The sequence below is a fragment of the Vespula vulgaris genome, chromosome 2, assembly GCF_905475345.1.
Source record: "Vespula vulgaris chromosome 2, iyVesVulg1.1, whole genome shotgun sequence".
Lineage (NCBI taxonomy): Eukaryota > Metazoa > Arthropoda > Insecta > Hymenoptera > Vespidae > Vespula > Vespula vulgaris.
In genome coordinates this window covers 10,805,058-10,829,609 of record NC_066587.1, presented here as the reverse complement: position 1 = coordinate 10,829,609, position 24,552 = coordinate 10,805,058, and the positions used below count along the sequence as shown (strand labels likewise).

The 24,552-nt window shown below is 29.2% G+C and overlaps 1 protein-coding gene across 12 annotated transcripts in view; it reads left to right on the top strand.

The window, feature by feature from the left end:
- The first annotated feature begins 1,144 nt into the window (after window positions 1–1,144).
- Window positions 1,145–24,552, top strand: part of LOC127073024 (heterogeneous nuclear ribonucleoprotein 27C-like) — a 48,631-nt gene continuing 25,223 nt past the window's right edge. For 9 of the 12 annotated variants that reach the window (XR_007785648.1, XR_007785649.1, XR_007785647.1 and 6 more), the window contains exons 1-7: window positions 1,145–1,311; window positions 2,192–2,399; window positions 2,554–2,740; window positions 4,988–5,070; window positions 6,361–6,751; window positions 8,630–8,830; window positions 10,397–10,555. Coding sequence is in view for 8 of the 12 variants with exons in the window: in XM_051014005.1 (XP_050869962.1) it covers window positions 1,274–1,311; window positions 2,192–2,399; window positions 2,554–2,740; window positions 4,988–5,070; window positions 6,361–6,751; window positions 8,630–8,830; window positions 10,397–10,555 (1,267 nt within the window). In the remaining 4 variants the exon portion in view is untranslated. Of the gene's footprint in view, window positions 1,312–2,191; window positions 2,400–2,553; window positions 2,741–4,987; window positions 5,071–6,360; window positions 6,752–8,629; window positions 8,831–10,396; window positions 10,556–19,596 lie in introns of all 12 variants that reach the window. The other 3 variants (XM_051014009.1, XM_051014006.1, XR_007785650.1) reach the window with 3 other exon arrangements.

Below are 24,552 nucleotides of genomic sequence, written 5' to 3'. Positions count from 1 at the left end.
TTATCTTTCATTGGTTTCGCTCAATTTTCGATCGAGCGAGATATGAGGAAATTAAGATTGACGAAGCAGTAATAGAAATATTGATTTGAACAACGTTTAAACTTAAGAAAAGAAAGATTCTTGAAATGATAAACGAGTTTTTTTTTTTTAACTTTACGTTAGACAAGTTATACAACGAAATATAACAAATACACAATGAAGTCTTAGAAAAAAGGAATTAACATAAATTATAACTTTTGTACAATAAACTTTTAAATCACAGATTATTAATCTTTATATTCAATTGAATATTTGTGTGGATTGATTTATAGTTCTTGAATGTAGTTAAATTGTGAATAAAATAAAAACAACTAAAAAATAGTTTGTATCTTACATAAGTAATAAGATAAAAAATATTTTATAAGTTATATGTTAATAAGATGTTCACTGTTCGATTGCCAAATTTAAAATAAGTATATTTTGGAATAACTTTTTTTTTTATTTACTACGTAAAGTAAATAGGTCGACAAATATGAAATATGCGTGTATACATACAATTCCATACTTTTCAAAGACAAAAGAAACAGAATTATTGACTCTATTTATTGCCTTTAATACATCTTACATTCAAATTGCCGCGAGACCTTTCTCAAAATGGCGGGAATCAGCTAATGTGACGACAGATCGTTGAACCCAGGATAACTACGTCATTCAAATAACACATTTATTTTTCTATAAACGATATTGCTTCAAACGCTGTCCGAATGTCACATTTTATTAGAAAACTTTAAGAAATCTGATATTAAATTTCACTCACGAATTTGATATCGTTTCGTTAAATAACTGCAATTTTAACAGTATTGTAAATATTCTAAGTAACGAAAGGTGTAGAAATTACAACATTTGTTCAATCTTGTAGTTATTTAATGACTAAAAAATATAAAATTTATTTAACAAACAATATATTAGTATATTAGCATGAAAGTAATTAGAAATAATGCAAGTTATAGATTAAAGAGTTAGTTAAAAAAAATTTTATACGAACGTAATCAAATATTGTTAAAGGGGCACCGGAAATAATTAGTTCGCTCCTGAGAACATCGGTCATTACGCTGCTGATTTGACTAGTGAGCGAGACGGAAGTGACGCGCGTCGCTTCGTTACGTTTACATTCTGTTCTCGACGTCGCGTTCATTGTGGGGAGCCATTACCCTTGTCCGCGCTAAAGCATCGTGCCATATTCCCATTCGCGCCCTAAAACTAACAGCATTCTAGTAGTTTTAAGTGAAATATTATGAGAGTGAAGACCGAAATGGACGACGACGAAAAGGGGTAAGTAGAAAATAAAATGTATATAATCGAATGTAGTTTCATTGTCGAAAGCCGCGTACCATGACCATAGGGTTTATTGCGTGAGAACTCCATTTGCGCATCGTGGCCAATTCTCTCGTTGCTTTTTCGATCGCTTATTTTTTTGCTCTTTACAAATTTCGACAAAAAAATTTTCTCATGCACGTTACATCGAGATTTCGTTTTTACGTATTTTTGTTTTAATATCGTACATTCGTGTACTCCGACAAAATTTTCCTTTCCTCTTTAACTTTTTTCTTTACTTGCATCGTGAAGTATAAGCGAGCGAAAGACGAAAGTCCCTTGGCTATTGCATCTCGAGGCCGTTTCGTCAACGCCGGTACATATGCCGTTCGTTTTCTCTTACCGGCTTCGTTCAGTACACCAAATTCCGCTCTTTCGGCAGATCTTTACATGCATCTATGCGCGCGTTGATTTCCTCTTCATCTCATAATTTTTTTTCTTTTTTACTAACGTTTTATGAAATTATACTAACTAGAACATCGTCCTATGCGCAAAATTGCAGTTTTCATTTTATATAAAATTTTTCTTTCTAATTTTTTATTCTCTTCTATCGCAAATGCATACACAATCGTGCATGTTGTTATAAATTTTATGACTTCAGCTTCTTATTTTTGCAGAAAGTATGCATTTAGGTTAATGAAATATCCGTTATATTTGCATTATATTCATTGAATTATATTCATTCGTGTTTTATAATATTCATACTTATATCTTTGTGAAATTATTTATTTAGTTAAGCTTTTATAAGCAAGAACAATATTTTATAAATAATAATAGAGAAATGATAGTTTTTTATTATTCTTACAAAAGATCTTTAATGTTTGTATTTCTTGTTTAGAAAACTGTTTGTTGGAGGATTGTCTTGGGAGACAACGCAAGAAAATCTGCAACGTTACTTCGGTCGTTATGGCGAAGTAATTGATTGTGTTGTTATGAAAAATAGTGAATCTGGACGAAGCCGTGGATTTGGATTCGTTACATTTAGCGATCCTGCTAATGTTCCTTTGGTTCTTCAAAATGGACCACATCAACTTGATGGACGTACGGTGAGTAATTTAATAATTATTTTATATAGACATTATGAAGGATTAGTCCAAATAATGTTAAATTTTGTCAAGAATTATTAGAATATACATATTTGATAAAATAAATCAATATCACTGAATTATTTCTTTTTTACAAAATATGTGATTGGTATAGATTGATCCAAAGCCATGTAATCCACGTACCTTACAAAAACCAAAACGCAGTGGTGGTTTTCCAAAAGTTTTTCTTGGCGGCCTTCCAAGTAACGTGACAGAAACTGATCTTAGGTCCTTCTTTACTCGATTTGGGAAGGTTATGGAAGTTGTCATTATGTATGATCAAGAAAAAAAGAAATCGAGAGGTTAGTATACTTTCAATTTTCAGAGATTATTTTTTCTGAACAAGCACTGGTTTTCACGACTTTCATTAAGTTAATTCTTTTATATTTTTGTTCAGTTTTTTAGGACTTCCTCATCAAGTCATTTTCATTTTTCTATTATTTTGTCCATACTAAAAGAAATAATTATTTATGTTTTTTATACCTCTATCATTAATTTATAGTTGAGTGATATGATGACATAAACTTTATGAAAAGTGCATTAGCCAATGCTTGAATATATTAAAACGTATTAAAAATAATTTATATATTTTTACTCATAGTCAGAATTCTTGAGAAATATTTAATAATATACTCATCTATAAACTAAATCTATAATATCAGAGAAAATAAATTTTATTTTGACTTAATGATCATAGAAAAAATATATTTTGAAACGATATTAAATATATAATTTTTAATAATCAAATTAAACTTCATTGGATCAAAAATTCTGACTTGAATGCAGCACACCTATTATTATCATTGGTAAATTTATGGGTAGTATATTTAATAGGACAAAATTTAGTTATAATACATCCTCTGTATGCAAGTGGATGATGTATCTTTATTTAAAAACAAATTTTTTAATCTAAAATTTTCTAATTAAATATTTTTCATATAATTTGCATAATGTTTCTTATGAACTACTTTAAGATTATTGGTATTAGAAACTGTCTAACGTATAGTCATAATTATTGTTACATATTAACATTTAATGTGACAGTCCCATGCCAATTTATATTATCCTATTTTTACAAAATGTTATATCATATTACAATGTTTTAAATTAAATTAACCTATACACATATATTTTGCTCAGTATGAGTTAGTAAGCGTAGCTTAAGGCTTTGTCAGGCTGTGCTACTGTAAGTTAAATATAACTTAAGTTATCTAAGCTGTTGGTAAGATGTTTTGTAAATTTTGTTTTTATTATAGACACCTTTTCACATATTGCCTATTAAAATAATCATTCATCTAATTATACTTATTCACTGTAATACTATTTATGAATACCATCCAAATTATTATGTTTCCTCAACATATTACTAAAATTATTTGCATTATGCATACCTATCATTGTAATACGACCCTCTTCAATTATATGTAACTTTAATATGGTTGATAGTTTAAATCATTTTCCTAATAATAGATGAATAATGAATAAAGAATAAAATTTTTCACGTCGTAAGGATATATATATATATATTTCTTTTTAACTATTAAAGATATTATTTTTGGTGGCTGCATTCAAGAAGTTGACATAATTTTGAATGAAGCAGAATATATTAATTGCACATATAATAATATATGTATTTATTATGTTGTAGCAATTTCATTAATAATCTTTCGCATTGTGAGATTATAATTGGGAAAGAATATCTGACTTGTTTGTTATATAGTTGAATAACTTCAACTTCGTTTTATAAAAATATTGAATTGCAGATACATAAGTTGGATTTACTATTAGATACTGTTATAGCATCATCACTTATTTTATCATATACTTTTATTACATTCATTTATATGAACAAAATATATTAAAATTGTATGGCGTAGAAATTTACTTAATTTTTATATCGTTAATACTTCTTTGTGCTATTATTTTACTTTAAAATTAAAAAATTTCATATTATGTTTTTAAATTTACATTTATGAATATCTTCTAAAATTGTAAAAATTTTGATACAAGTTATGAATACATAGCTTCTTTAAATCAGCCATCATGAAATTTTAATACAAATATACACATTTCATAGAACTGTGAAATGCACTTCTCATTGTATTTTTTCTTTAATATTAACAAAAAGTACGTTAACAGATTTTTTATTTTGATCTTAAGTAAAAGTAAGTCTTGGCCTTGTAATTTTAGAGCATATTTGCATGTTTAAATATAACAAAAGTTTTCACACATGTAGCACCATAAATTCATGTGTTTTTGTTATGAATCAAAATTGTTTGTGTATCAGTATAATTACATCCTACTTTGCGTTAATAGTAAAGTAAGAATATATATATATTAAAAAAAACAGTTATTCAAGAATTTTTAAATAATTGTTTATTTAAATATTTCAATAGGAGAACACAATCATAATGTATACAATGCTCTTAATAATTTACATGTAATAAGTGTTGTACATTATAGCGCATTTTAGAAAGTATTTAAGACTAATACTATTTTTCATAAATATTTCGGGCATTTTTTGATATTCTCTCACATTTGGACGACAGGATTTGGCTTTCTCAGTTTTGAGGATGAAGATGCTGTGGACCGATGCGTTGCGGAGCATTTTGTCAGCTTAAATGGAAAACAGGTACAAATCAACTCAACCAAATATATGTAAATATTAAAAAGAAAAAAAATAATACGCACAAAAATGTGATACTTCAATATAATTAAATTAATTATTATAACTGGTAGCTATTGATGAAATAATTGTTAGTATATAATGCGGTCATATGTAACATACTCTGTAAAGTTATATATACAGCAGTAAGTTATGCGTAAATTGAAGACTTAATATACTATATATTTTATTAGAATAACTTATAGAACAAAGAGAAGTATAAGAAAGTACAGGTTACTACATAGGAAATAAGGGATAAGCAGTATCAAACAATGATGTAGAAAAAAATAAAAGAAAAAGAATTTAAATACTAAAATACTATTATTACTTTTTTACTTAAATTATTTTCGTATTTAAAAAGATTCTGTAATCAAATAATAGGTTTAGTTTTTCAGCATACAAATTTACTTTTATCATATATCATTAAACGATTTGAAAATGTATATAAATTAGATTTTGTAATATTAGAACTAATCGAAGTAATATCTATGTTTTTAAACTTAATATAGAATTTTTATTATCTTCGGAGAAATACATGAAAATGAAATTTTGTTAAAGTTTTGATGGAAAATTGGTAATTCATATAGGATTAAGTGAAAATTATTTCAATAATATTCTGTATAATACTCTTACGTTATTGTTATAACCTTATCATTATCTTTGCTTAGCTAATGTATTATTGTTAATCACTATTACATTATCATTAGTGTATCCTCACACATATATTATATTATTAGTCTTTTCCAAATATAAGTAGATTATAATGTATGTATTACAAGGAATTATTAGTTTATTTATTAATAATTTATATTTAGAGATCATAATGTTACAAAGCGTTGTATAAGCTATTCACAATTTATACAAACTCGGGCAAAACTGTCATATAATTTAAAGTAGATTTATTATAAGTATACAACTTTAAAGCAATATCAGCTATGCTGCATTATTTATGTATATGTTATGCAGATACATTAAGTACAAATTGTATTGCTAGCTCTTGATTAATACCTGTACTCTACTTGTACTTTTATTATTAGGTTAATAGTTATCATTTACTAGTTAATTACTATGGTAACGATTACTTTTTAAGCTGAAATATAAGCAATATTTTTTAATCTTTTCTTGTATAAAATCATGGCTGCATTGCTAATACATCAATTGTTTTAAAGTTATTATTACGGAGAAAGTATCTATATATATGTATATGGATATGTATATTTAATATTAACTTAAAATATTTATCTCTCTTGTTTCTAGGTTGAAATTAAACGTGCTGAACCACGAGATTCTTCAAGTAAAATGAATGATAGTCATCAAGGTCAGTGGGGTCCGCCTCAACAAGGTGGGCCACCAATGGGTATGGCTGGGAATATGGGACCTATGGGTGGTCCAAATGGTCAGATGGGTGGACCTATGATGGGTGGTCCTATGGGACCTCCTGGAAATATGATGCAACAATATCAAGGTTGGGGTACAAGTCCTCAGACTGGTGGATATGCTGGATATAGTACTCAGTATAATACTCAAGGATGGGGTGCACCACCAGGACCACCTCAACAACAGCAAATCCCACCACCGCCACCGCATCAATGGGGTAGCAGTTATAATGTCCAGCCTGCAGCAGCAACTCAAGGTTATGGAAGTTATGGTGAGTTAAAAAAGTATTTAATAATTCTTTATATTCTTATTTATATATTTTATTACTATATACCGATACGGGAAAGTTTTTTCAAAAATCAATGTGCCAAATAGATCTATTTGATATACATAATGGTTTATTTAATTACTATAGTATTTGATCTTGTGATTAATCAATCAATAACAAATGGAATAAATTACGTATGATAGAAGCTATGTTTCAGGGTATATAATTAAATATTTAAATAATTATAATAAGTATAGAGGTATGTTGAATTTGTTTGATAATTAATTAGAAAATAATTTTTAAAGTATTTTTAAAGGAAATAGTTGTTATAATAGTTATTTAATATTCATAATTTTACAAACTCAACTTGCCTACTACTTTAAGATAAATATTTCTGAATATAAAATTAAAATCGATTATCGATTATTAAGAAATGTCAATTCAATTTTACAAGATATTTTTAATTACAAAGGACAAATGAAATGAATGTTACTTTACTATGCAATTAAGTTTATAAATAATACAATTATAAAGTTTCATTTTTTAATTAAAGTTATATTAGAATGCTTGATTAATTATGTTCGTTTCTAATGTAGTAACATCAATTTCATTTGTATAATTTTATAAGGATAAGATAATAAAATCATAATTATAAAAGTTAACATAATTTCGATCCTGTCCCCTCCCCTTCCATCCTGCTTGGAGAGGTTAATTTATGAAATAAAAAAGATAAGAAAATGAGCTAACTACCAAAAATAGTGGTACAAAATCCTTAATATTTTTTAATGCCCCCTGGAGGTTAAAATAACATAAAAGTAAAAAATTTTTGATATTCTTATAAAAATGTTGTCACAAGTTATGTTAATCCAGACTTCACAAATCTAATAATAGAATAAAGTATACAGTTAATTTCATTTTTTTTTTTTTCTTTTTTTATCAGAAAGCTAATCTTTTCTTAAAACTAATAAATTTGTAGAAATATAAATAGTTATTTTATAGTCTTTTCTTATCGATAACTGGTGCAAAAGTTTTCCCTTTTCCTAAAGTATCCTACTTCAAACCTAATTCCTATGTCTTACTGATTTTCACGTACAAATTATAGATTTATTAAGTATTTACGTTGATTTAAAATAAATTCAAATACATACAAAATCAAATACATAAATGTTATAATAAAAAAATTTTTTTTATGATTATTGAATTATCCGCTATTTAAGTTATTTATTTAATAACTATTTTTAATTTAGTAAGTGTGGATTGACATAACATCGTCTTAAAATATCTAAACTTCCGATATATTGAACCTCATAATCTTATCTACAAAATTATGCTTGATTCTCTTCTTATTCCTACGTTATATTTTTTTTTATTATTTTTTTTGTTCAATTTTTTATTTTTGTAAACTTGCGTCTCCCTTCATTATTATTATATTTATAGATTACGTAAGATTTTTAATAAATAATATAGTGTTGTATTCTTTCTTTTAAAGGTGGGATTAATCTCTTCAAAATAACAGAAGTGAAGATTTGAATGAACAATAATAAATTTTTCACGCATATCATAAATAAATAATCGAACATTTATAGAGAGAAAGTCTAAACTTGTATCAATATTTCAAGAAATAGTTTTTGTCTTGAATGAAATGAAAGTTTCATTATGCATTGTATAACTTTTCTAAATACATTTTAAGAGAATCAAGCATCAGCATTTAAAAGAATCTAGAAAATATCATAATATTAATGAAGGTAGAGATAGATTTTTTTAGTAGACATATGAATAAGAAAAGAAAAGAGATATGAATTACATGTAATTTGAAAAGTAAGAAGGTGAGGTGTGACACGGTGGTCGGTGACACATATTTTGTGTGGTTGATGATCGCAGGTGGGCCGGCGGCGGCCGCTTCAGGGGGCTACGGGCCCACGGCGGGTACTGGCGGGGCTGCGGGGGGCGGGCCCGGGGGTTCTTGGAACTCCTGGAACATGCCACAGAATGGGCCCCCTCCTGGGACCCAGCCACCACCCCAGCCCCCTCAACCCAACTCCTCGCAGCCCAACTCCAACTCGAACCCCTCTGGCCCGCAGGGTGAGTCTTCAAGCTCAGTCAAACAAACTCTCTCCTCTTTCCACCCTTGGCATCAGATGGTTCCATTCTTACCTAATTGAATCTTACTAAAATTATGTAAATCATAACTTTGTGCCAATCCTATATCCTATAAACGTCCAAATTTTTACCTCATGAGTCATTCATTTGAAATTACGAATTTTCTTTTTTTTTTCTTTTTTTTTTCTTCTTTTTTTTTCTAGAACTAATTTTTCACTTTTCGTTGTCGTAAGCTTCCTTTCGTCTCTTCTGAAATAATTAAGCTGTGGTTTGTTAATCAAATGTTGAGTATTGAATGGAATTTACATATATTTTATCCCGTTCGATACGTGTTATTCAAATATATGTGTTTCAATGTAGTAGGTCGATTCATTAATTATTATTATTAATGTACTAAATAACGATATAATTCTTATATAAAGTATGAATGAAAACAATCCGAAGTACTTAACTAATTTTCAGTATCATATTATATCATTTACTCGATAAAAATTTATTAACAATGTATCCAAACATTCTTAAAATTCCTAATGCCCTGCTATCTATGTAAATTTAATTTAATACGTTTTAATATTTATTAGTTTCAATTTCTTTTTAATTATATATGTTTAAGTTGTCACATGTAGTAGCATGAATCCTGCAAGAGCAAAATATAATAAATATATGAAATTGAAAAGAAGTTAATACTTGATATAATAAAAAACAATAAACCTGCTTTATTATTATAAATCACAAATTATTATAGTAGCATATATATGTGTGTGTGTATATATGTATTATGTGTATGCATGTGTATATGTATATGTTTATATATATACATATAAACATACATACATGGATATATATACATACATACATACATATATATTTATATATATTTATATATATATATATATTAATAATTGCTAGTGTAATGCTATTGAAAAGATAAATATCAACTCTTTTTAAAGCCGTAGTTGTAGAGGCAGGCTTACGTTGTAGGCTTTTTGATTAAAAAACTTTCAAATGCTCAAAGTATTACGAAGTCATTTTTTAACAAAATTATATTTTATTTGTTAATATTTATTTAGTTATAAGTAGTATGAAATAGTTTCATTTTTATAGTATGAAATAGATGTTCATGTTATTTAAGTCCTATTGTGATGCAGGACAATATTTGTTTTCATAGCAATTAATGAAAAATATTAAATTCTTAGCTCATAAAATAATTATATTTCTAATTATGAAATATATGCATGCACAAAAGACAGGTATTTCAAATATATCTTGATTTTAGTTTTTTGTGTCTTATTATGTGTAAAAATTTTATAAAATCGACATATACATAACAAGAAAGCGATGTTAAAGTAATATAACTAAAAAGTATAAATATAATTATTGCAAGACAAAAATAAATATTCAATATTACATATTTTTAGCTGATCAAAAAGAATAATTTGACATCGCTTTCAATTAGGTGGTAAAGAAAGAGAAATTATATTGTTTGTCATTAGATGCACGTGCCTAAGAGATAATTGTATAATTTGATATGATACACGGATGTTTCAGGTGATATGTATTCACGACAAACTACCGGCTCAGGTGCACCTGGAACTAGTAGCAGTTCGGCTAAAACACCGGATTACAGTGGCTATTCCGCATATGGTAATTATGCTGATACCACTTATCCTCAACAACGTTCATATACGGGAGGAGAAAGCAACCAAGGTGGGTATGCCGCCAGCGCCCCTAAACCCGGCCAGCAAGGCTTTGATTTCAAAGAGTGGCCCACCTCATGACCATTTTAATTCAACCGTGACGGAGAAATGCGCTGAATGGCTTGGCCTTGCTCGTGGGTTATTTCTTATTTCATATTTGAGGAACAGTACATGTATCTGTTAAAACATCATAACTATACTGCGAGACATTCATTTTCTTTGTGTGCTGTAATATCGAGATTTCATTGGTAATTCTTAGAGTTTAACGACTGTATATTAGGAAAACATATTATTAACATTCAATATGAGGTGTACTATCTTAGTTGTTAATCTATGTAATAGTGCCTATTTAATTAATTTGAGGTTCCTGTAATAAGGACGATCTTTTATTTCAAGCATGTTACGTAATCAAAGTTCTCTGATGTACGATGAAAAGTTAATAGTTAATCTAGGAATGACTTCATCACTAATTGATGGTTTTAACTAAATAATTTGATATTGATATATATTTTTTTTTATATATATACATATATATGTCATATTTCAATTTTTTTCAATTGCACTGGTTCGCAAAACCAAAAATCGTTTACAAGTATAATCAATTTGGATATAAGATTTTTTTGTGAAAGATTGAGTGAAAAGATTTATTTATTATCGTAAATACATACAAACTCGTTTACTACAACAATAGAAAGGTATTAGCACTGTGCAAAGAATGTCTCTCTCGTATCTAGTTTATTTCGCGAGCGATCGGCTATACTATTGTACGGTGTCATCACAATAATAAATAATAGTATTATCTTATAAATGTATTTTGATATATATATATATATATGTATATATATATATATCATAAAGGGAAAATCAAAGGAAAATTTTTACCTAAAATTAAATAAAAAAACAATAAAGTTTTGATTATATCATCAAAAGTATTGATCAGATGGATCGCTCGCGAAAACGATTTTCTAATTGATTTAATTAAATATATAAGAAAGTACAATGAATTGAAAAGATCGTAATACCCATGGTGCAAGAGTATATAATGTATGGCACTGGGATAGGAGAAAGAAAGCGAAATATTAAAGTATACTAAGAATAAATTAGATTGAGTGAAATAAGTAAAACCAAACACAGAGCGAGTGTAAAGAAAAAGAAAAAAAGAAAAGAAGTACAGACATGCATACAAGAATGATAATTAGTATTGCTTGCCGTAGCATTATATATGGAGGTGAATAAGATCTAATTCGGGATCTTCTCAGGGGAAAGCACAAAGTTTGGTACTTATTCATCTCCTTTATGCTGGCGGAAAATTCGGTAACAAATGATAAATACTATTTGGTAACATGATAAAGAAGTAATATTATACTATGGTCTTCGACAGAAGGTTAACGAGTGATTTGCTCGTGCAACACACCCATCCCTCCACGTTCTCCTATTTATTAAATAGTTGTTATACTGGATAAATACAAAAATAACGTGTGATTAATTAAATAAGTAAGACGTTCACAGGCTGACTTACCTATTAAAGTACTACAGAGATAGTGTAAAATAAAATAGATGTTTTAATATGATGTATGTGTATCTTTGAACTTTTAATAGCAGGATGCAGTCTTCTTAGGCATCCATTTTTTTTCCACTTTCACGGCATATCACTAGTAGTATCTACGCGAATTTTTTCAGTTCCTCTCTTTCTACTATTTCTTGCTTTCAAATATTTCCTACCGAGTCTAGTCCCCTTCTACTTCCAATTATTTGAAAAATATCAGTCTGGAAGGAAGAGGGCAGGAATAAAAAAAATCATGGATTTTTATAAATTGTATTATAAGAACTTGTTGGTCGTCAGACTGGCTTCTGTTTGGCCAATTTTTTACCAGATATATAAACTGGTTTATTTTTTATCTTGTGAATTTATAATAGTTAATTATTAGGCGTGTTTAAGGCTACGTTTACTATTGTTACTATTATTATTACGTCTATATTATTATTACTACTGTGCTACTATTGTTACTATTCTTATCACATTGTTACCACTACTTACTACTATTGCTGCTGCTACCACTACTACTATTACTATTACTAATACTACCTACACTACTGTCACAATAACATTACTAGTACTATTATCACGGCTAATTACAATACTAATTACTACTACTACACTACTACTACACTACTACTACTATTACTACTACTATTACTACTACTATTACTACTACTATTACTACTACTACTACTACTACTACTACTACTACTACTACTACTACTACTACTACTACTACTACAGCTACTACTGCTACTACTATTACTACTACACTACTACTGCTACTACTACTACTACTACTTCACTATGACTGCTATTTACTACTATTACTGATCTACTACGACTATTATACTACTATGACTATTACTACTACTAGTACTACTATTCTATCATCACTATTGCTATTACAATTATTACTGCATTAACTACATCTGTCTTATAATAATTACAATTAATGTATAATGATGCTTATGAGCGTTTAAATTTTAGATTGTTAGAATGAAATCATGATGTCTAAGGTGGAGGGAGGGTGTATTATAATCGTACGGTTATCTCGACGGGGGGCATCGATCTGAAAAGTCTACCTGATTAAATATATGACTTAATTGTATTTACTCTGTAGGATTTACCATAGATCTAAAGAAGGAATATTTCGGAAGAGTGCTCTCCACAATGTTCATGTTCAGTATCGGGCGGGTCGCGTTGTATCTTTGTCAAGGAAAATTTAAAGTATTACGCTAATGTAGTCAAAGGTTATGATATGATTATTTTTAATTACGCTTATACGATTCAGTAATTTGATTGAACTTTATCACTGAGATGTACGTTGCATTGTTAATCATGTCATAGCTTATATTTTTCTAATTATTGAGCGCATAATGATAATAACGATAATAATAATAATAATAATTATAATAAACAATAAATAATAATAATGGTAATAATAATAATGATAATATAAAATTTTCAGGATTTCTTAAACGCGAATTAAGATTCTTTGATTTAAGATAAACTTATGCGACGGTGTTTTCCCTTGTTTCTTATAATACACAAATATATGAGTGCAGGATAAGCACGTGTAGTAGAGAACAAAAAAATATTGCATTTATCGTGCTTCGGCAAGAAATATAATATATAAAATATATTTAACAAAGAAGTTCATACCCTCTTGCAAGTTAACGGTTTCATTATAAGTTTGTTTATTTTTTGTTTTTGTTTCTTTTTTATTGTATCTACGAGATCTTGACAATTCTTTAAGATTTTACGTAGTAGTCTTATAAAAAAATATACGATATGAATACAGAAGGCGACAAGATAGAGAAAAAGAAAGATTAATTTTTTTCCGATCGAAAAGAACACCTGACGCGACTCGTGTATAACTTCTGGGATCAACGCAATAATACATTTACTGATTTTAACGAGTAAAAAGACAAATAGATGAGTGAAAAGCTTAATCAAACAGCAACACCACAGTTTACATTAATTACTATGGTAGATGCCAAAAAATCATAGTACATTCACACGCACACGTAACATATATACACATACACGCGACACTCAATTTACACATACAACATACACGAGAGAACACCTAAGATCTACATCCTAAATGCGCAAAAAAGAGAAACAGTTGAACAGGCCACAATTTATGTATCACACTCGACTAAAAATAAGTTAATAAAAAAATAAATAAACGAAATTTCTATAAATCCGCGATTAATCAATATGAGATAACAGGTTACGTAATAGTAAAAAAGAAAAATACTGAGAAAGAGAGTGGCAAATAATAAATGAACTGTTTATCTGTGGTTGAAAAAATGCCGGCTTATTTATAAAGTAAATATAATGATGAAATACGAAACAAGAGGAACCACTATGGTATCAATTATGATTACAATTATCGCTAAAATATTACTACTATTACTGTTTTTTCTTATCGTGAATTTTTACCTAAACTTTAAATACGTAGTGAACATCGTCAAACGTATGCAGGATGTTAGGAGAAAATATTATATTCGATAATCATTTAATTTATATAGGAGAAACGTATTAAAAAGAAAAAAAAGAATATACCAATGCGTTCGTTTGTATCGTTATACACGATATATATATATATATATGTATGTGTGTATGTGTATATATATATATATATATATAATTAATTTATTATACATTAACGAGTTTCAAAGAAATGAGATAAATTATATTAAAGGTGACAATTGTAAGATGAAGATAAACAAAGCAAAAAAATTAACAAAGTTATTAACGGCTGCCTTTGTCGTACTATGTGTATGTATATATGTGTGTGTATATATGTATATATATGTGTGTGTATTTATATACATGTATGTATGTATGTATGTATACACATACACGCGCACACACATTTTTAGAGATACGTTGATGGAATAGTTAAACATATGGAAGTTAACAATAACCGAAATAGAAATTACGGGCACGATGACTAGCGAGAATAACTGATGATGGCTACTAACTTTAACAGATGATATATTTATATTAAATGCAATATTATTAGTATTTTAAATACACAGAGAGACAATGCATCTAACTAAAGTACTCTAGATAGAATACATAGGGAAAATACTTTGATTCTAGCCGTTTTGCTATCGCAGTCTTTGTTCGTATGGACTGCGGCTTCTTCTCAGGGTTGTTATCATTCTTTTTTCTTTCTTTTCCTTTCATGTATCGTGTTTCATGTGTTTGATTTCTTTTGTTTTTAGCATATATTCGTACGTTCGTCAAATTTTTGTCTTCTTCTTAAATATTCCTTTCTGTGTTTGTTTGTTGTTTGTTTTTCTTTTTTTCTTTTTTTATTTTTTTATGAATTATCAATATTATTATTCTTTTTTCTTTTCTCTCTTGTATTTTTGTTACGTTGACGTCAGGATAAAATCCCTATTTCACATTCAGTATTCGAAAAGAACTTTGCAAAGTTTCTAACGAAGAATCTAACGTTCTAATAATAATATCATATCGATGGGAAAGGACTAAATATAGCCATTATTGTCAAACGATCGATGCTTTTTCGATTAGAACTGATCTTTTTTGAACTTTTTCTTTTTTTGCTTATACTTAGAAGGAAAAAAGAGACGAGGAAAAGGTCACAATCAAATTGATTAATCGATTTTTATTTAACAAATGAAATTACTTTCGATTCGTGCTTAATGAGATAAAAAAAAAGTTTAATTATTTTAGATGAACGGTGCTAGAGAAGGGAGGAGGAGGAGGGTTTCTAAAGAGATTGCAAATCATTATTTCTTCTAAGTAATTGTACATAAAATATCAGTTTTTATAATTGCTCGATCATTTTTACTGTTCTTTTTCTTTTTTACGATCAAATACAGTATCAAAGCTTTGCTTTTCTTTTCTTTTACACATACATATATACATATAGATAGGTGGATAGATGTCTCAGTTTTCTTTGCATTTCATAATTTTTTTAAGTAATTGATAATTAAGTGTATACATGAATTGTATAAAGTCATCTAGTAGTAATGTTACGAACGAGGAATGAAATTTAAAAAAAAATATAATGATGCAACTTAGTTCATCTCTCTCTCTCTCTCTCTCTCTCTTACTTGTTTTGTTTTTCTTTGTTTCTTTTTGACTTAACTAGCTGATAAATAAGAGTATTTGGTATTTAAATAAAAGAAGTTTTTTCTTAAATATATATAGTAATTCCGGGGAGCGTTAAACATGTTTGTATCTTTACGTTATATTCATAATTGACGCTCCACCCATCGAAGACTGGTCGTAATAAATAAATAAATAATAAACAGTTAAATTCTTAATAACCGTCTTGCAGTATCTCGATAAAGCCTTTAAATTATTACGCATATGTTGTTGTCTTGTCGCTTTTTTAAAAAATATAAACACTTGTTAACAAGCAGCGATACGATGGCTATGTAGCATTTTAAATGTTCTCATTATCTTTAAACGCTCGCTTGGATAAACACAATTTATTCATAATTATGAATACTTTTTATGGTTAGGTGCATATCTTTATTAAACGAATCTAGAATATTATACATTTTGTGTTTAGTATAGTGAACAGAGTATAGGCATTTTCTTTTTTTCGTACTTTTTCGAGCACAAGATATAGGTAGTCGTCTTTATCGTCGTCGTATAGTAGTATATCAACGTTATTTCATATGTTAAAATTTCTTTTTTTAAACGAACCTTAGTAATTATTATAATTTGATTTAGAGTTTAATATAAATCGGCGTTAATTATATTGTATTTATACAACACACTGCCAGTCAAAGCCTGCTTCTCTAAAATTGTACCAAGTTTTTCATTATCGACCCCGTTTTTATTTTGTCTCTTTTTTTTTAGCACAGAAAACACTAATTCTTTTATTTTTCACTTTTCTTTTAATATTTTTTCTCAAACGAAATCGGTATATATACATCTAAAAGATAGATTAATCGCATTATGCTTTTCTTTTGTTCGTTTAGTTAAAATAAAATAATAAAAAATCAACAGCAACAATAACAGATACAATGAAGAACTGACAAAGCATAGTAATTACTCACGTGCATTCGATAAAAGGATCGTCAAAGTTACAAAAGTGTTACCGAAAATGGCGCTAAAATAAGAAACAGACAAATTAAAAATCGAGATTGACCGATAATGTAAGACGTAAATATGTGTCATATATACATGAAATATTCTAAATTACGTTTACATAGATGCAATTAAGGAGGTTATATTATAATTATAAAAGTGATTTCTCTGCGAGTCTGATAGAACAATGTAAATTATTATCGTAAAAAGGTATATAGTAAAGAAGAAAAAATAAATAAACCCTAGAATATTAATGAGTGAGTTTTACATAAGAGAAATTCTAAAATATGTTTACGTTAGGTGCACCAAGCTAAGTGTGTGAAAATAATATCGTGTAAAGAGACTAGCTAAACGATTTAGTGACATATTGTGTGCGCCAAAAAAAAAAACAAAACAAAACAAAACAAAAATAATCAACTCGCGTACAGACAGTACATGAACACCGAGCCACCCAAAGAAAAACACATAACACACATGACAGACGTTGCACGCCACGTACACGCGCAAACACGTAACACAAATGCCGCACGCACGCACGCACGCATTTACACACACTATTTTACATGTACTTAAGTATCAGAAAAATTCATACAGATTACGATGGAATAATTAAGAAAGAAAATGGGAAGGGGAAGGAAGGAAGGAAGGAAGGAATAGCGATTCTTGACAAAGTCGAAAGAGAGTAGCATTAACGAATCGAACTGAGAATTATGAAGTTAAATAAAATCTGAGGATTGGGAGGGGAGGGGGAGCGGGAAAGTGTACATTAATATAAAATTGTTCGAATACGTATCTAATTGTGTATAAGAGGAAAGGGGAAATGGAGATCTTTGAATTGCAACGTGAGAGCCACTAAAATAAAAATCTTTATTTCAAATAAAAGAAATACGCTATCTTGATTTCGTTCGTTGGGTGTGATCGGAAGGTTTTTAATGTAGTGGATGGAATTCCTACAGTTGGAATGCTTTATCTCGCATGAAATAAGAATCTATCGATCTACTTTTATCATGTTTTTTAGTGTGAAGTATAAGATTAATAAACGTAAAGTCGATAATGGTTATAATAATGATAAATGAAATTATTAACTGTAATACATGACTTATATATTTATAACTTCTAGCGTTGTATTGGTAAGGTCGTGTGCCCCCCTACGAGCTAAGAAAACAAAGCTACAAAAAAAAGTGAATAGTTGTAGACGAATGATAGATAATGAAAGTCAATGAGTAATAAGTATAGTCGTAATTTTGAAGCGAATGGCAAAGCCCGTGGTTTATATACCACCGTTCCGCCGTATGTTTCCCATTCGTTTCAAAGCAATGATACTTTAAAGAAGAAAAAAAAAGAGAAACAAGTCTATACTCGCAACGCTTTCTATTCGCCTTATTCCCAGTGCCCGCTATTTATGGTCTGTCTGTAATTTTAAAAGGAGCCGGGTATTCGACTCTTGTTTTTTTTATTCCGCTGTTATTTTCCTATAACACTCTATGAGAGAAAACTTAATAAATGAGAAATAGTCGATAGTAACGTGGTTAACAAACGAATGAACAAAGAAAAGATGAAAATAAACAAAATAGAAAAAAGATATCACTTCCCCGTGATAATGAGCAAAACTATGACGATGAGTCGAATACCCTGCAACTGGAGACAGAGAGTACATAGTTCGAGTACAGGCCAGAGCGCATTGTCTCTGTTCTCTATCTATCTCTCGTTTTTTGTCTCAAGATAAACACTCTGTAGTGTTGTATAAGAGAGTAGTATAAAGAAACAAGAAAAAAAAAAGAAACAATAGTATGGAAAGGATATGTGTAGGAGGTATCGTTTCATGATTTAATGATTATGAGAATTAAAGCAAACAGAAAACAAAAACAAAAACGATGGACATGATACGCAAAAGAAAAAAAAAAAACGAAAAAAAAATAATAATAAGAAACCGCAATTTGTCGCGACGACCTTATAACATAATAATTAACGATCGATTAAGACGACTATTAAAATCACACACGTACGAGGTATGTTGAGAAGAAGACAGTACACATATTTACATGCTATTCTTAACAATGTATATGTCTATTCATCACAACATATATGTATGTAACACGCAGTTTTAAGCTTGCTCGTGTGAATGTACGTTTCTTAAAGTACATTTTTATGTATATATACATCTACATATATACGCATAGGTACGTACCCATGTACGTATATATACGTAATTGATAACAGCATTAACAATTTTTCTTCTCTTTTTGTTTGTTTTTTTTCTCAAGAGATCTGTACATTGCATGCACGAATCTATCGTGTACGCATATGTGGATATATACGTATATGTAAACACACTATACACACACATAATAACACTCATCCAATCTCATACAATCAAACAAAGATACATAATTTTTATTTCCTTTTCTTTTTTTTTTCTGAAGAAAAGAAGAAAACAAAAAAAGCATTTCGCAGTATGAATACATAAATTTTGGATCCTTAAACGAGAGGAGGTGAAAGTCGTGGGAGTACGAAAAAAAACAATACTTCGACTGAGAAAGAAGAGAAAAAAATAGGGTTCGATCAATCGAATCGAATCTAGTTATTTTCTTATGAATGAAAAAGGTAAAGGAGAGTTTGAGTGAGAGTCGAGAGGAGAAGGAGGAGTAGGTTATGTGAAAAACTGAAAGCGAACAGAGTAATCGAGAGTGTAAAGTTAGAAGTGAAAAAGAGAAAAAAATATGAATGTGAATCAAAGAGAAAAAGAGAAATTCCGATTGCATGCATTCATTGGCGTTGTAGCAGTTTTAAATATTCATTTATTCGTTGACAACGTTATTTGTCGATGAACTTTTCCATTAGAACATTTTTTATAAACGAAAAAAAAAAAAATAAGAAGAAAAGATTTCGTGTTGATCTTGCCACGTCACGTCGAGAATCTTAAAACGCGTGTTTTTAGTCATGTTTATATGAAAAACGTACCGTTTAGTTGTTCTATTGTATAAAATAATTAAAGCTACGTTCGGTATAAAGAGTAAATAAGTAAATAAGTGTAAAATTGTACAAACGATCATCCGTTAGCAAAGCAGTCAGATTTTAGGGTCAAGCGAATGGAAATATGAGTACACATACATATACATACAAGAACCCACAAAAATATACACGCAGATACACAGGTAAATAAAATGAATTAAAAGCGCGGATTAGAGATCAATGCAATAGTAAAATACGAAAGAGATTGATTAACGATAAGCCCCTTATTATCTATGCGCGAACACACATGTATATGTACAGAGTGAATCATGTAACGTGATCAAAAATAAAATTTCTTTCAATTACTATTCAAACACTTTAGAATAACATAATAAAACCTAATTGATTATATTACATTTTTATAAGTCAATATTTTCATCAATTTTTCAGGATACTCATGTTACATGAGTTCAATCTATACACACATACACACATCTACGCAGTATGCATATATAAATTCTCCATTCGTTTTTCTTTCTTTTTTTTTTGTAATTATCACAGATACATAAAAACACGAGAGTATCGTATCAAAGTTAACAAGGGTACTTCACAGTATGTACTTCAAGATAAATCAAAGGGCAGGAATGCTTGCTGCTGATTACGTGTTCCATATATACATAATAATATGTTTAAACGTACTGTACTGATGACTATAAGCTTAACACTTCTCTAGTATTAAAAGAATGATGATCGTAGGAGAAAGAGAAAGAAGAGTACAGGAAACGTGTTAAGGTTTTTTTTTTAAAACTTCGTCGTCGAATATACCTCATATACGATAATAAATGATAATCTTCGTGCAAGAATATTTTAGAGCGAGTTTTTATGAGAAAGGAAGGGAGAGGGATCGATTTTGAACTTTTTCAGTTTTATATCCAGAAGTTCCTAATCATCATCGACATAAATAAAAGTTACCATGTCGAAATACCATCGCGTTGACAAACTATTCTACTTTTTCACCTTTTAATCATACAAAAAAAAAAAGAAATAAACAAAATATTTTATGATACGCGTTATTCTGCGTTGCGATAGAAACGGGAATAGTCGATTATGGTCATATTTGAAAATGGAAAGAGGACGTAACGCGACGAGAAAACGCATTATTAATGAATAAGGAAAAGAGAGATAAATAGAAACATTTTGAAAAATCGTGCTCGTACTAATGTTATACTTATACTTACTACATGTACGTTTCTATCTACGACGATCTCCCTTCCCGTTGTGCGGCTGTGAGTTAATAATACTTCTGGATAATTTAGGAGAATCGTAATTAAAAAGGTTAGAGAGAGTCCGAAGAATGAGAAAAAGGAAAACGCCGATTGACGAAGGCGCGCGCGAAATTTTCGTCTAATTAAGTTCTAAGTAATTAAGTCGCCAAAGTCATGAAAGTAAAGAATAAGGAACAAATACGAAAGAAAGTCTACACGCGTCAAACAAAGATTTCATATACACACATCACACACACGCGCGCACACACACACACATACACACACGCACGTACGCACGTAAATACACAAATCCATAGAAAAAGAAAGAGAGAGATCTCAAAACCTCATAATCATTAGGACAGTGTCTCCCTAGTTCGCGATTAGATGTTTCTCTTTAAATAAGTCAGCCTCTAAGTCATTCGGGACCCGAAAGAAATGTTTTCGATTAAGTGCTAGTTAGTTTAATCGTAAAAATCCGTAGTTGATATCGGCGCTACAAGAAAGGGATGTTTGAGATATATGGGGAATTGCGTGATAAGAGTTAAAGAAAATACGATATGAAAGAAAGAAAAGAAAAGAAAAGAAAAAGAATGAAAACAGTAATGGTCGGTATAGTATCTGAGAGAGATGGGAAAGAGGGTGGGGATCGAGAATAAGCACCATAAACGAGCCTTAATCCATAATTTACAATTTTGCGTAGTATGTAATAATGGTTATTAAAGAAGAAAAAAAATAAAATAAAACACTAGCTGGTACGTCCAGGCGCGGGATAAGCGAAACTTACATAGGATTGTTATTACGGATACACACTAATTAAGGAATTAAAGGTAATGTTTAATTAGCGATTTAAATGATCAATACGATCTTCAGACTGCAGTACGTAAAATGTGTGCGCATTTGACGAATATAAAAAAAAATAAGTAAACGAATGTGCAAGCCCGATATATTAATGAATTCCTCGATACCATAGGTTATCTGTTGCATTTAAAAAAAAATAACGGGAAAGTGACGATCGTCTCAATAAACATGACTAAATATCCGCGATTCGATGATCACCTGACGTGGAATCGTTAATCTTTTTTTATTTTCGTGAAAAAAGAACAAAGGAGAAAAAAATACAGACGAATACTAATTGATATGATGCTTTCACCTCCTCTTATCTCGAAGGATTTTTGAAACGTGAAAAATTATAGAAGATCAATTTCATTTTTTATTTTTTATTGTTTTGCTTTTTTTTTAACTCTCGTTAATTGCTATTTTTCATCTTCGAGTTTACAATTCAGTCAATGCTTCTAAATCAGTCAATTTATAGATGATACACATGCACGTACACATAGGTATATAGAGTGACATACCAAACACACATACACATCCTTGTTTATTGCGTCTTTGGGTTCTTATTATGAAACAGGAAAGGAATGGAAAGGAAAGATCCTTGAAAATAATCTATAAAAAAACATTCTTAACTGTGTATACTTCTACATTCTCTCATCCGCGATTCCGTTTGGTCTGGAAATATTGTCGAGACACTCGAGAGCTTAATTATATAATTGGTGATCGGTAAAAGATTCTTTATATACTGTTGTAGTTACTAGTTACTGTGTACTATTACTACTACTACTACTACTATTACTATATTTACATATAAAAATCCTGTATTGCCGACCAGAAAAGATCGATGCTTTACAAATACGTTATGACGAACAAGATGAAGAAGAGAGACAGTCTATGTGTATTTGTGTGTGAGAAAGAGAGAGAGAGAAAGAGTAAAACATTGAAGCTCTTTTCGTTTTGTTGCCGTTCCCTTAATTATTAATTAGGATCGAAAAAAGTCGTACTTTCGCGTTAATTTGTTTAATCACTTATACAATATATCTTGAGAACTATATTTTATCATTTTTTAACTACACATTTATTCGTGTTAAGAATACGTAACGTTAATAATAATAATAATAATAATAATAATAATAATAATAATAATAATAATAATAATAATAATAAATAATATTAATAATAATAATAACATAATTAATATCCGCGGTTATAGCATTTTATCGAGGCTACTCGTTATAAATATAAAATGGCACATTTTTTAATTAAAAATCAAGAAAAAAAGTATAGTTTAAGTTTTATAAAAGAGAATCGAGATCTCAACAAACTCAATCAATTTTTTAAGAATGAGCTTAAATATTTGTTTTATATAGATATACTGATTTAAACGATTATATAGAAGATATTGAAACGGACGAGTTAAAAATTTTTTTAATTATTATTTCTTTGTCCTTTTTTTTGTCTTTTTTTTTAGGATATTAGGAGAGCAAGAGAGAGCATGATTGTTGTGCGAGTGCGACGCGCGAAAAAGAAAGAAATAAAAAAGGGAGTACGTATATAAATAAACAAGGAATATAATTAATTACTTTACACTTTTTACTATCGTACACAAGAGACTAAGTCATGCACGTAACGAGTGCACAGAACCGTAGAAATTTTTCTCAAAGATACGACTGATTAGGTGAATGTCTCGTCATAAGTTTTTATTCTCGTTAACGATGGTGGTATACTCGTGAATACTTTTTAAACGGTCTAGTTTAAATGAAATTCTCTCTTTGTCTGTGCCTAAGAATAGAAAATGATCAATTTATTATGAGACTAATCGTGAGAAGCTGATTTAGATAATGAGGAAACGCCTTTGTCGGAGAACGAAGAACATAGTGTTCGCGGAGTTTCGATGAAATAAAAACAAAAAAAAAACGAATATTTTTTACGTATCCAAATGTCTTGCCGTTCTCAAATTATATTTAACTTGTATTTGTTTTATTATTATTATATATATTTTTTTTTATTTATAAATGCGTACTTTCCAAATGCAAAACACTCCGCGGCCATGTTTTTGAAGACATCGTCAAGGCTTAAGGAGTTGGCGAAATAAACGCGATATCATTAATGTAGATCGACTAATTATCAATATAAGGGATAATTTCTCTGTACAAATGTAATATAAATTAATTCCGCAATTATCTTCATCCGGAAACTGGGTAAGAAAGACTTTACTTTTACTCTCGTTTTTAATTAATCGTAAACGCAATATATTATATAATAGAGGTGTCTCTGTTAGGGAACCAAATGTCGTAAGTTCGAGACACGTGAAATATGATTATAATA